This window comes from Xiphias gladius, chromosome 17 (assembly GCF_016859285.1).
Source record: "Xiphias gladius isolate SHS-SW01 ecotype Sanya breed wild chromosome 17, ASM1685928v1, whole genome shotgun sequence".
NCBI lineage: Eukaryota > Metazoa > Chordata > Actinopteri > Istiophoriformes > Xiphiidae > Xiphias > Xiphias gladius.
In genome coordinates, this window is record NC_053416.1 from 19761349 (window position 1) to 19775256 (window position 13908).

General features: G+C 39.3%; 1 protein-coding gene across 1 annotated transcript in view; it reads right to left on the minus strand.

Moving 5' to 3' along the window:
• Positions 1-2542: 2542 nt before the first annotated feature.
• Positions 2543-13908, minus strand: part of LOC120802467 (roundabout homolog 2-like) — a 76223-nt gene continuing 64857 nt past the window's right edge. The window contains exons 19-28 of the mRNA XM_040150324.1: positions 13067-13093; positions 12890-12929; positions 11220-11347; positions 10300-10572; positions 9443-9605; positions 8756-9004; positions 7771-7979; positions 5260-5421; positions 4869-5120; positions 2543-3921 (exon numbers count right to left, since the gene is read on the minus strand). Of these exons, the coding sequence (XP_040006258.1) occupies positions 3920-3921; positions 4869-5120; positions 5260-5421; positions 7771-7979; positions 8756-9004; positions 9443-9605; positions 10300-10572; positions 11220-11347; positions 12890-12929; positions 13067-13093 (1505 nt within the window). The 3' untranslated portion in view covers positions 2543-3919. The remainder of the gene's footprint in view (positions 3922-4868; positions 5121-5259; positions 5422-7770; positions 7980-8755; positions 9005-9442; positions 9606-10299; positions 10573-11219; positions 11348-12889; positions 12930-13066; positions 13094-13908) is intronic.

The following is a 13908-nucleotide window of genomic DNA, read 5'->3' on the forward strand; positions in this document are numbered from 1 at the left end:
TCATAATGTTGGTTGTATTTAAAAATATACAGTGGAGTTTACAAGCTCTCTAATCAGACTGTCTTTGAAAATGTATTATTTTGATTTTCTTGTATGTTAAAAATGGGCTCTGCACTGGAGTGGAGGAACTGCAGATATGAATATCCTAACTTAAAATACTATATGATCATAAGTTTTTGTTATATCTTGAATACATTTGGCAACTCTCTGATTTGTGTGAAGATGATTTTGTTTATGTAAAGTACAGCCTGTCAGTATTATTCATTTTAATTCATGTTCTCTGAGATGACAGAACATGAAAAAGTAGTAATTTTCCCACAAAGTTTTATTTTTTCATCCATAATCAGAGAACCCCTCTTCCAGGGTACACTGACTGATTTTGTTCAAATTTCTTTAATTCTGATATTGTCATCTGGCTATTGCACTATTACAAAACACTGATGAACTATGTCATTTTGTTAATGTGTTATTTGTCACAGAAGTCTATCCTTTGTTATGATTATGGATTATAATAAAATACTCAATCTGGCAAATTCACAAAACATCCTCAAACGTGAAACTGTCTTTTCGCTCCACTTACACAGATGTCAAAGTTTGGGGTCAGCTACAGAGCAGTGTTCCTGCTGCTGCAATGGCTCACCCCAGGTCCTCCAGCATGAATTTTATGTTAAGACTGAAAAGCTCACACCCACACAAATACCCCCCCCCCAAACACACACACACACACACACACACACGCACAAACACACACACACACACACACACACACACACACACACACACACACACACACACACACACACACACACGAGATGAGAATCTTACACCCTATCATACAATGGGTTCCATCCCTCCAGTCTTCCTAGAATATTAACACCTTCAATATTTACCCTGTTGATTAGTCAGTAATAATGAAGCGCCATATCCATGATGCAACATATCCATCTGCTCGCACTCAAATTTAACTTTTCTGACATTGTAATCACACCATCATAAAATTAATGCTCATATAATGTGTGATGTTTATTTTTGTTTCTTTTAAATATTAATCCAAAATTCCTGACTAAATGATTATGGTTCCTGTATGGTTTCTGTGGAAAAAGTGCCGGCATTACAAATATTTTCCAGTTGCTATTAGCAATGTCCAAAGAAGTGAAGCAGTCTGAGGCCAAATTGTTCTCTTGAGGGCTGAAAAAAGTATTTCACTAATAAATTTGTTACGGTAAACTTATTTTTCATTTAACCCAAACCACAGCACCCTTTGAAGTTACCATACCATTCCAAGATCAGTATATTAAGCTACAGCTTTATAAGACAGAACTGTACCTCTGTGAATGCAGGCAGAGCCTTGTAATTGGGCTCTGTGGGCTCAGCTATGTATTTCTTTTCTTCCATTAAAATTAACTTGTACGACAAACTGAGTAAATTAGGAGGAGCCCGTACAAGACTTGGTGGTCGGATTATGAGGAGGGTGGTCCTGAAATAGTACAGTCAAATTGTGTCAAAGTATAGATCTGACTTCACACCCCCATTTTTTCTGTCCTCGTAGCAATTCTGGAAACCCAACCAGTTGGATTTAAAGCTTACATGGTGGATTGCACATTGTGCTCCTTGTCTGCACAATATCTTCAGATAGTCCTAATCCCTGTCTATCTCTCTCCAAATACAAATATTGACAAGCTGTCCCCACACAGTGCACAGCACCTCTTGCATCATCACCTAAGGGTATCCTCCCCAGAGCTGTCCAGCTCTGTGCCAGCAGTAGTGAAGTTATCTCCATGGAGCTGTCATGTGTCCCAGAGATAACGGTGATGCAATAAAGTATAATCTGAAACACTGAGTCCATCAAAAATCCATGCCAGACAAAGTTCAAGGTCTGCTTAAGCCCATGTGTGTTTTTTTAAGACACCATTCTCACATGTACAGGATGGTTGTGCAATATCAAACTAAAAGCATTCCCTTTACAATGTGACAATATGGTAGCATCTTTTAAATGCAACTAAAGCAGGGACATCGGTAAACCATATGGATTGTTATTTGTATTTGAAAGATTTCATAGGCCGTCTTCTGGGTATAGTATAGATAAATAAAGTCAGAACAACCCAGCAAAATAATCCCTCATTTAACTTTAAATTAATGCCCACATTTGTCTGATCGCACTGATTTATAAAATCCCTAGATGATTTGAGTGGAAGAAAGATTTTGGCACAGGTAACAATGCGTATTTCTTTTTACTTAACTATGCAATGATAGATGTTATATATTTTGTTTATTCCTTTTAGTTTTAAGTATAGACATACTGTAATTCCATAGCTGAAATCATATATTACTGGCTGTAAATGGGATGTAAGTAAAAACCCACGCTGTAATTTAAAACATTGTCCAATGAGAAATTTCGAAATTCCACAATGGTCTTTCTAGGATAAATGCATACAGTGTGTCAGACTCATAGGCACTGGGAGGAGAAGTCTGGTTCATTTTCATTTTCACATACACATTTTATTTTGCATCAAAGTATTGAAAAATGGCCCTACTGTATGTGGCTGTGTATTCCTGAGGGCAAACCAATCTGGCAGGTAAAGATTCTTCTAAGGGAGAGCCATTCCCAGAACAATGATCAGAACAAAACCATCCAAACAAGTGTAAAGACATTGCTTTGTGAATCTCATTGGCAGATAATGCTAATTAGCTACATTTTAAAACTTTTCTTCTTTAAATTTGGCAGTCTTTCAAGTCTATAGATCTTTGTATGAGAGTGTAAATCCAGTGTAGTACATAACAACAAATCAAGTATAATTTCTTTGATGTTTAACATCACATATAGTTGTCATTAAATCTTGCATCTCATTTGTCTTCAGGTGACATCAGGACATTTTAATGCATTTGTCTCTGCTCCACTAAGGTAAAGCATGGCCAGTGGCTTCCAACAATTACTTTCATCTTCCTAGTTCCCTTTTACGGTCATATTGTCCTTTGAATATTGCACTATCACCATGTCACTGTGTGTGTAATTGGAAAAGAAAGAAATATACATTATTAACATACTCTTTTTGGGAATGGCAGAGACGTGACACATACCTGTTTTGCTATGTCCTTGCTTTGGATATCACAACTGCTTTGTAGCGTTGTTACCATAAAAATGTTCTGGTAATCATTTGCTAAGAACCGTTGTTAGTATAACGCATAATACAACTCCCAGAAAGAAGTATGAAACACAGTTAGTTATTTTGGCATATTATTTCCAAGTATTTACCTGTGTTTTTTCCGTGTAACTCTCAATATATGAGTAATTCTCAAAACAATTACAGCACAGCCCAGTATATAGCTTCTGTTAAGGTTCTGTTCAACATAGACATCCCCCTTGCCATTATGATTCTTCTCCTCAGCTCAGCTGACAATGGGTTTGTGCTTATTTCACCAAAACGCTCTGTGCAAATTACAACGATACAGTAGCTTCATCAAAATAAGCTAACAGTTTGAGCATTAATGAAAAATGATTCACAGTAATTAAACACAAAAGAGACAACATTAGGTTTGGCTTGCATAGCAAAGCAAAAGAAAGAGAAAAACATTAAAAAATATATTTACAAATTATGCAAGTCCTTTTTCATTTTAATTAGTCATTTCGTTGTGATTTTTCTTCTTCATCTCCACTGTGTGAACCGTGTGACAGAAAATAGAAGCAGACATTTAACATACTGTTTACTCTTTTGGAGAGGGGGGATGAAAATAACACTGTGAGACTAGTGTCTGTGTCTGTACATGACATTTACAGCTCTGCATTTTATCTCGCACTCCGTTTCTTTGTCTTCATTCTGTCTCCTCTCCATCTTCCCAACATCATTCTGTGTCACTCGCAGAGAGAAAATCTCATAGCGCTTATAAACAAGGTGTCCTGGGACAGGCAGCTTCACAAAGACTCTGGAAGAGAGGCAGGTAGACACAGCAAGAACAACGATGTAAAATCTACATTAAATACTTCACTCTCATTGTTTGCATCTTCACTTTACCCTGCCAGGATATATTTTAGCTTGGATTTAAGTTGGAATTTGGTGGGATACAAGACGTTATCCAATCCATATAGCACAACTGTGATAGTATCGACATACTGTAGCTACTAACCCCATGCAGTTAGCCCTATTGCCCAATCCAGGCAAAGGCGTGTTCACTTGTGGTGGGACTCAGCGACAAGCTTTTAAAATGATTAATGTAAAACTCATGTTCATTTGGAAAGTTGTAGGAGGCTTGTACAGCTTTTGCGCCAGTCAACACTTCCCCCCCCGAATCTCTAGCAAAAATTAATATGACACATCATCCATTCAAACAGATTTCTCATTCTACAACTTCCCTTCTTAAAAGGAATATAAGAACGATGGAGATTTTCTTTTTTTTTTTCTTTCTCTCTTATTAACAAATAAACAATCTTGATTGTCCTTTCATTTTCATGTCCTGTCATTACATTGCTTTTATTTCTGTTCAGATACACACAAAATAACTGTATTGTGCTACGTTCTCAACTGACTAGAAGCGACAAATCTGATCTGTTTAATCTTTCTTTACAAAACAAGCGACAGACCGACATTACATCCAAGTGAAGTTCCACTCTGTACGCTGTTTTTGAATTGAAATAAATCGAAATCTTTATTGAGCTTTATTATATGGTCTGTAATTATAAAAACATTGATTCTGTGTTATACTTTATCATTCAAGGTATATAAAATAAATCTATAGATGGGATTAATAAAAATATAATAAAGTTTCAGTAAAATCTGCATAGTATTGCTCTCCATGGATACTTGCTTGCATCAGGTTGTATCCATTATGTGTAATGTGCACACGGATACCTCCTCATGAGGATAGACACTCACAGTGTTCCCTTTTCTCTGTGCTGTTTGTGGGAGGATGCCCGTTGTGGGAGAGATCTGTGCCAGGTCTCTTGTGGGAACCCCTACTCAGGGTGGCCCTGTTGGATGTTGTGCCGCTCCAGGAAGCCATATGCTGCCGCTCCAGCGTTGACACGGTCACCATGCACTCCTCAGAGGGGTCTGAGCCTGCAGCTGCCCATGAGCTGTGCATGCGGGAGCCCACGCTGTGCAGGGACTTCATGGCCGGTGTGTGGGCTGTTGATTGGATGGTAGACAAGAGTATTTGGCAAAGGATGCAAATGAGACATCATGATATAGTCCCCTCTTGCTGGATTTACTCTAATTGAGGATTCTCTGACAAACAATGGCTGACCGTGTAAAAGACTTAACTTACTGTCTGTGTTGGTGTCTCTTCCTCTGGGCAGAGTCCCAACCTTGTCTGTCTGAGGTTTGAGGCCGGTCAGTGGTGCCCTCCTGTGGCCAAGGCTATGTGTGCCCTGTGCACCATGGTCTGCTGTTCCAGAGCTGTCTGGGCGACACTGCTGGGAGGTTTTACCTACAATGAGCAGCAGTGAGAGAGTTAATGAAAATAAAGATCTGGTTAAGTATCGCCTGGATGAGTATTTGGCGCACACACAGTGAGCCAGACTCTGAAGTGCGATGTGGATGTACAAAGAAATCCGCCAAATGTGTCAGATGCAGAAATGAACAAAACTAAACAAATCTCATTAATTACTAGATATAATGTATCAAACCTGTGTTAAACCTACTAATCTACACGTGACGTCTTGAAAGAACATGTAAAAATGATTCACATGCTGTTTCCATCACACTGGATATTTGTGAAAATGAACAACTATAACTCCTTCATACTTTCTTAGTATACATACATATTATACATGCCTAGAGAACAGTATCGCTGAATGCTTTAATCAGTATTCTTTAAGAAGCATTTTCATTGCTGCAGCAAAGTAAGCCACTAGAGCTATAAAGTTCAAAACCCAGAAAAGAATTTAAACGTTTTATTTCAATCACAGATAATTGAAAGATGTATAAAAAAAACATGCTATTTGAAGCAATAAGCCACAACTGCAATATTGCACCCCCTGTGGAAATGCTGCCACCACGATGGCTTTGTTCATGTTTTGAATCACTGGACTGAAGATATTTTCTCAATCTGCCTGAATGCCGCTCTAATACAATAACTTACAATATGTGACAGCAAAACATAAGACGATAAAATGTTTGCATTGCTAATGTTTGTAAATACTTTTAGTCATACTGACCTGTATTTTGCCCTGCAGTGGGCTATTAAAAGTGTTGAAAACACATATTCTCAATGCACAAGTCAATCCCTTAACCTATCAAACAATGGATTCTAAAAATGGTACAGTTCTGTCCTGTGGGAGAATCTTTGAAGTTTTTCTTTGAAGAAACACTTTCAGACAGAACCCTATTTATAAATGCATCAAATTTTAAATGTTAGACATGTGACTTTAAGTAGAGCCCTACTAAAGTTTAAAAGACTATACTGTATGTTATGATGTCTATGCAAGAATGGCTTCAAGTAACTTTGAACAGACAGTCTGAATATCCCTTTGAAAGAGAGTGAAAAAGGGCATCCATGATTTACATCAGGATATCTGAATAATTTGAATTTGTAAGCTGATAAAACTGTTTTACTTGACGCCAACTATGATTTTTACATCAACTTTGAATGTCAATCACTGTCCTTGCTGGCTACAAAAATATGTCCCTGATCTAATGTGTAATATCCTGAAGAATAGCCACATTGTATAAAAAACCAAACATTGCTGGTCAGATACTACCACATCCACTACCATCACTACCTTAAGAACATCCACTACCTTGACCTCCACACACTAACTTTTTTCCAACTACTTAAAAAACACAATTCTTTCTGCAGTAGCACTGAACATTGACATGGGAGTTAAATTTTGCACTACAAATTGATCCAATATAATGCAATAACACAATTCCTAGGGATACCTGGCTGAGTGGCTGCAGCCTCCTAAGCTACAAGTTAGAGGGGGAAAAGGAAGGTGTCTCTTTCCATCATATTTTATATCACATCCCATTTCTACAGCTATTTTACATGAAAACATATTTCCTGTTGTTAGATTCCTACACCTGTATCTTTAGACATAAGTTTTGAACATATTGCTCCATTTGTATCTGCAACTGAATGTAAGACATGTATGAACCACATCCTCAGATAGATAGCTATGCTCTAAAAAGTAGAGTCATTTTAACAGGTACAAATCGACTGATAGCTATTGATTGAAAAAACTGACATTTTACTTAAAAATGTAATCACACTTCTGTCATCTATAACAGTTTCTTATTTTTATCCATTGCTAATGAATGTGTTTTACTGTTACCTCTGCCAAGGAGGTTATTCTTTCACCTGTGTGTGTTTGTTTGTTGGTTTATTTGTCAGCAGGATTATGCAAAAACTACTGAACCGATTTGGAGTAAACTTGGTGGCGGGATGGGGCATGGACCAGGGAGGAACAAATTCAGTTTTGGGGCCAATCCGGTTAAATGGGCGGATCCAGGAATTTTTTCATCACTTTCCTTAACATTACTTAACATAGCAAGAGGTATGTGCTCTACTGACTTCGATTCTGGTTGAGATTGTTGCTAGCCTATATTTATACATCATAAATTTATAAATGCCCATGTATTGTTAACATTATTACTCATCTATCTGCAGCTACACTGGCCAAAATTTCCAAGTGTTGCATCATATTTTGTGCATTAGAAATAATGAGATGATTAGGCCAGTTAGTTGTCGGGTTGCCTTCCTACTATCAGTCACCTAGTGCTCTTCTTGTTTAAAAGCAAGCTTTAGTAGAATATGTTTACCAAGTGTCAAACATACCTGAGCCCTCAAGGTTATCCATGCTTTGACCAGGAGTGTATTCAAAGCCACACAAATTCTTTGACACCACAGCGTATCTTTCATCCTCCTCCTCATCCTCGTCCTCTTCAGAAAGGAGAGTGGCTCCCAAATCCGAGCCCAGTGTACTGGACATAAAGTCCATCGAAGGGATGGGGGTCTTGGACACGTTTGGACTGCTCTTCATGTGCCTAATTAATTGTTGGAAAATACAGTATATTAATGGCAAAAATACATAAAAAAAAGAAATGGAGGTAAGATAATAAACAAAAATACTGCAAAACAAGTTTCAGCATGCATAATCATAATCATAGTCAAAGAGGCAGTGATGCAATGTGCAGATACTGTGAATGCCTGCAGTGGTTTCACTGATTACTTTCCCTGCACTGGTGTGTGTTGTGCTAACACAATGGAGTTGTAATTGGACTGGATAAAGGATATTTGGATAGGCAGGGCTGTCACCAACATGCCTGTTATCTCCTCCACAGCTGTCCTCCATGATGGCTCACATCCCACCATAGATGAGATGCATGCATAATTACCAACTCTATTTACTGATGTCAGAACAGCATGTTAGACTAAACCCAGTCATTACCCTCCAACACATGTCGCCACTGACTTGTCAAGTTTTCCAATGCTCCATCAAAGGTGTAATCAATGGTGAGCTGTTTTTATCGGTTGCGAGAAACATGGACCGCAGGTTCCAGCTGACACATGCATATACCAGCATTATAAGACGCTCAAACGTTGGCCATTGATATGCAAAACCCAAACCATCAACAGAGTAAAAAGAATAAAATTACAGGTATCTCTCCTCCAGTGTGAAGCAAACGTATTTGAACAAAATTGTGATGCACACTCAAAGTATGAGGCTTTCAAATGATCTTTTTTTAATCAGAAAAGACATCAAATTATAGACTGAAGATGTCTCAAGATGTAGTTAACTGAAGCTTTAAAAGGTCCTTACCATGCCTGCTTGGCCACCTCATATTGGTAAGCTCTGGTCAACTCATCCAAGTGGGCTTGCAAAATGGATTGCATTTCTTCATGGTGGGCAGAGCTGAGAGAGGAGGATGAGGGCTGGCCGAAGGGAGCTGCTGCCGGAGAGGAAGATCTTCCTCTCAGAGGAGGAGTTGGACCTCTCTCCTCCTCTACCTCATTGTCCAAATTCTGGTGGTGGTAGGTCTGGACAGACATGGGTGGGGCCCAACTGGTGCTGTCATATATGGCATGTGGACAATTGGAACAGGAAATATGTAAGGATTTTATTCCAGAAAAAATATTCTCAACACTAACAGTCACTCACTATCTCAAGATAAATCTGCCCAAACTGATCCTAAATTGATCTTATTCTAGTCTTTTTAATTGATCAAAATGTTATAAATCTACCTTTACTTCCATTTACCAGTGAAATGTGTGAAACAGCTTAATACAAACCTATTTCTGTTGGGAAAATATACAGCTAGAGGTCAGTTTAAGCATTGTGAGAACTATGTGAAGCTCTTGTCCAACCTCTCTGATGAAAACCACACACACTTGGCCACAGGTGCAGGTTATTGTGACCACTGTGTTTGCATGTGTTTCTTCTGTCGAAATGTATTTTTGTGTTTGTGTGTTCCAAGGCAGAGATTGATGAGATATGAACATATCTTACCCTCCTGTGTGGTTTTCCTGGGGGTAACGGTCAAGGTCAACCTCTGTACCAGGGAGTGGGTGCATGGGTGGTGGAGGCAGGGGCATGTTCGCCCAACATGTCCCATTTGATTTAGAGGTCTTTGTTCCACCCTTCACCTTCTTTTTCTTCCCAACCTTTGCACCTGAGGGTAGGTAAATAGGGAAGGAGGTTTAGCCTTCTCTACACAACACTAAGGAATCCCTGTACATTCTACCCACAAATATTATTTCATACTAAATTCACGCACAGCTATCTTCTGACCTTCTCTGATTTCTGAATTTTTCAAACCCAGTGTTAATTATTTCTCTTTTTTCGTGTGCTGACATTGCATTAAACTTTTTATAAATGTTCCACTTCAAGTTGCTTCCATACAGCCTCCCCACTTGCTCTACATCATCTCTGGAAAGCCTGACATTTAGCTGAGCACACAGCCTATTGTGCAAAACTGCAAAAGTACAGACAGAAATGCCTCCGTGACTTTACTAAGTGTATGTACATTGCATAAATAACTAATAACACTGAGGGATTTTCCGCCACCACTAATCAAGTTAACCCAAAGAAATGCGTCATGATTGTGTGACATTTCTGGGCTAGATAAGCTCCCAGGCTAGAACTGTGATGAAGACAGAGGAGTAATTAAGAACATTATCCCAAGGGTCCATTTTCAGTGAATATGTAAATATAATATGTAAATAAAATCCTTTCCATTTTGCTCTTTCCCTGGTTTAGTTTGCTAACTCCTCTGTAGTAATTTCACTGACAAAAAAAAAAAAAAACAATTAGCTCTATACTTGCACATTTCTCATTACATTACATTACATTACATTTTTTCATACCACTGCCAGGGCGTCTGTCAGTTAGCGAGTAGCCCAGGTTTGCTATTTCCTGCTGGGCTTGGAGAGAAGCCTTCCAGCGGGGATCTGGCCTGTCCACAGCCAGCTCGTGGAAACTGTTGGACTGGAGTATCTGAGTGGTGGCGTAGGGGGTGGGCTGATTGCCTCGTGCTGGGCTGCTGTAGCCTGCCTTCCCCATGAAGTCAATACTGCTATAGATGGCACCATCAGACAGCATGGTGCCCGTCTTCTCCACTGCTGCAGATGGTAAAACATCTGAGACAAAGGAGGAGGGTGACAGAGCGAAAGCGGGAAAGGGATCATGGAGAGATAAGTTGACATGAAGTTAACGATCTTTAAGGTCATTAACACTCCCTGCTGCTCTGGCATTCTGTATTAGTTAAATACAGGTCTCACATGGATTTGATATAAATGAAAGTGATTATCTACAACCATAATTAGCATACAACACGCTGTGGAAGCCCAGTGGAGTGTTCACTAGAGGGACACTCAAACAGCGCTAACCTTCAGTTCTACTGTCTTGCAGTGGTCAAGCCTGCAGCTCACCAGTGTTCCAACGAGCTTAGAGAACATGCAAAACATATGAATACACAATGCTAAAACTATATACTTGGACTATCAACTTCATGAAAAACCTTTAAACATGCACAAAAGCAGGGAATGAGGAAAGAATGACAGGCAAAACACCACAATTAAAGCCAAATATCAAGCTTGTCAAATCAAATTAGTAAAGTATAGCCCTCAAAGGCTCGTTTAATTTGGGTGCGTGTGTTTGTTTGTGTGTGCATGTTTATGTGTGATGTTCTGTCACTTTGCTTCCCTAAGGATGAACATCAAAACTGTCCGACCAGGCGTTGCTAAAACTGTATTCCCCAACACCCGAGCCTGTTTATGTTTCTTACCTCCTCGGCCAAAGTTGTTGCCACCCTTCGGACTTCCTAAGCCCGTGTTAGCTGGAAGGCTTGTGGAGGGCCAGGAGTCAGCCAACCAGGGCAGGCCTGGGTCACCCGCTTTCAACAGCCCTGGACGACTGTGACAGGATGTTTGTAGAGAGCCAAAGAGACGAGCGGGGGGAAGACAGAGAAGTGGTGACATAGTTAAATATCCAGCCTGCACCGTAACAGTAGTGCTCATTTTCTTCCTGCTGCATCAACAACAAATTGATGTGAAAACTCATTCAGCATATTCTCGCCTGTGGAGCAGCCCAGTGCACAGGCAACAATAAACAACAGAGAGACATAAAATGGCAAGTCTATAAATCAGACTTCTGCCTCCCCTTAACTCCACCACCCCTAACTCTCCCTGGAGAAGCAAGGCAGGCCTAAATACACACTAAATCCACTTTAGAGCCTTAGCACAACAGAAATTTACATTTTAAATTGAGAATCATGGACAGCCTCTGGCAGATCAGCTACACTGGTGCACCGTCTCCATAGCAACAGGAACAGCAAAAGCCCATTAGGTGGTTTAGGAAAGCTACCGTGTCATTTTGTCTTAGTGAAATACAACAGTCAGGAATACAGGCTTTGACTTCAAGGTAGGAAAGTTGATTCAGGGAGAAAAGAAGAAAAATTTACAACCACATTGTATCAACTGCTATAAAAGCGGCAAAACATTCACATGCCTTTTGCATCCAGTTTGCATATGTTTACTTAATGTGCAGCTACACACTGAATTCTCTACTGAGCCTGATTTGCCAAGTACCAAGGGAATTGTTCACAGCTGACTTGGTGATAGCTCAAAGGTGTTCAAACAATTATGTCAATAATTTCCCTTTTAAAATACACAAGCATATGCATACATTTACATACATTTGCTTAGAAACACATGCTAAGACCAACACAATAATATATATGTGCGTATTCAGTGTGGAGAAACACACTCATGCACGCAAAAGGGTTAGGCAAGAAAATGTTTATTTTTAGTCTATTATTTGCAACATTTGTTCTGGCTCTGGGCTTAGCTGCTTGCTTAGGTGTGACAAAAAGGAAAGAGGGAACAGGGAGGAATAAAAAAAGAAGAGGACCTCCATTCTTCCACTTTCTGCAAAGCAAATTCACTTCTTTCTGTCATTGTTTCACTAAACTTTGATATTCAGTGGATATAAAGGAAGGCTTCACTGTAGGCATTTTGAGCAGGGAGGACGTTCTCATGGGCACCGAGCTGAATCTCAAGGTCCAACGCGTAAATGCCCTCATAGTGTACTGTATGCCAAGCTTTTTATACAGTACATTCATCACCTCTCCTCTCCTCCGCCGACCTCTCACTCTGCCAGGAACCTCAGCCTGGACTGAGATAGAGCCAGTGAATAAAACAGCGGCCATCTGCATTAATTGGTAGCACTCACTTAAAAGGAGTGATTGATGATTTCATCAAGTGTACATCAGTGCGTATCATACACTGATATGAGTAAGCAGGTGGAATACAGGAGCATCTATGCAAATTCTAGTCATCATGGAGGGACTCTTCATTTCAGGTATTGCGATGGGCTCTTGTCATTGAGAAAGCAGGCTGAGCACTACACTGTGGCACTAAAATGTCAATATAAAATAAGTTAATTTAAATTTCTCACCTTCCATTTCTGATCAGGCCTCTGTCTCGTTGGAAAGTAACTTGAAGTGAATTGAGGGAGGACAGAGAAAAAGAATTAAACTGCAATTATTTTGTATAAAAATGTAAAGTACCACCATCAATTCGAATGACTGATACATTATTGCTGTCAGATATAATGCACAATGGAAAGACATACCTGCACGAGTAAAGGTGAAGGACTGAACTGCAATTCAAAAAGAGAGGGGAAGTGTTCATATCCAAGGGCAGATAAAGGGTCATGAATCCAAAGTATAAATATCAAAAAGATCCAGCCATATTTACATGCTCAAAAAATTCATAAAATCAGCTGTGGAAAAATTGAGTCCTCCATTTTTGCTTTTATTGTTCAGCACTGGCCAAATTTTGATGAAACTTGGGGTGGTAACGCATCGAAAAACGGCATTCCAGCATTTTTGGAAATTACACTGAGTGCCCTGAGGGGTAGAGTTCAAATGAATGTGACACCTTTGACCCCTTTTTGCCCTGGGACATCTTCATCATCATCTTTTTATTTATGTATTTCTTCCAAAATACAAATTACAGTTTGGAGATGGTCTTAAAAAAAAGAGAGAGGATATTTTATATTTAAAAAAAAAAGCAATTTTTCTTTTTCTAAAATGGAAATGCGATGTTTTGGAATTAAACTTTGAGAGAAGGGATCAGAGAAGCAGCACTCAATCATGTAAATCCCTATTGAATTAGGAAATCACAGCTTTCTCTCCCCAAGTCACTGCAATGAAAGCTGCAATACACTTTATGATAATGGCACACAGCTATATGCTTGACTCATGGGGGGATAAAAGAATATTTCATACCTAAACCTCGACACACCTCATGTTAATGTGCAAACAACACCGGCTTTGGTCTGATAATGAAAGGGGATGTTAAATTACTTATCTCGCATGAATGTGTTAGAGTGTTGAGGTGTGGTGCTGATGGATCTCAGCCCAGTTGATGCACATCAGTGCACAGTGAATTAAAGTAAATAGGGCCTATTTC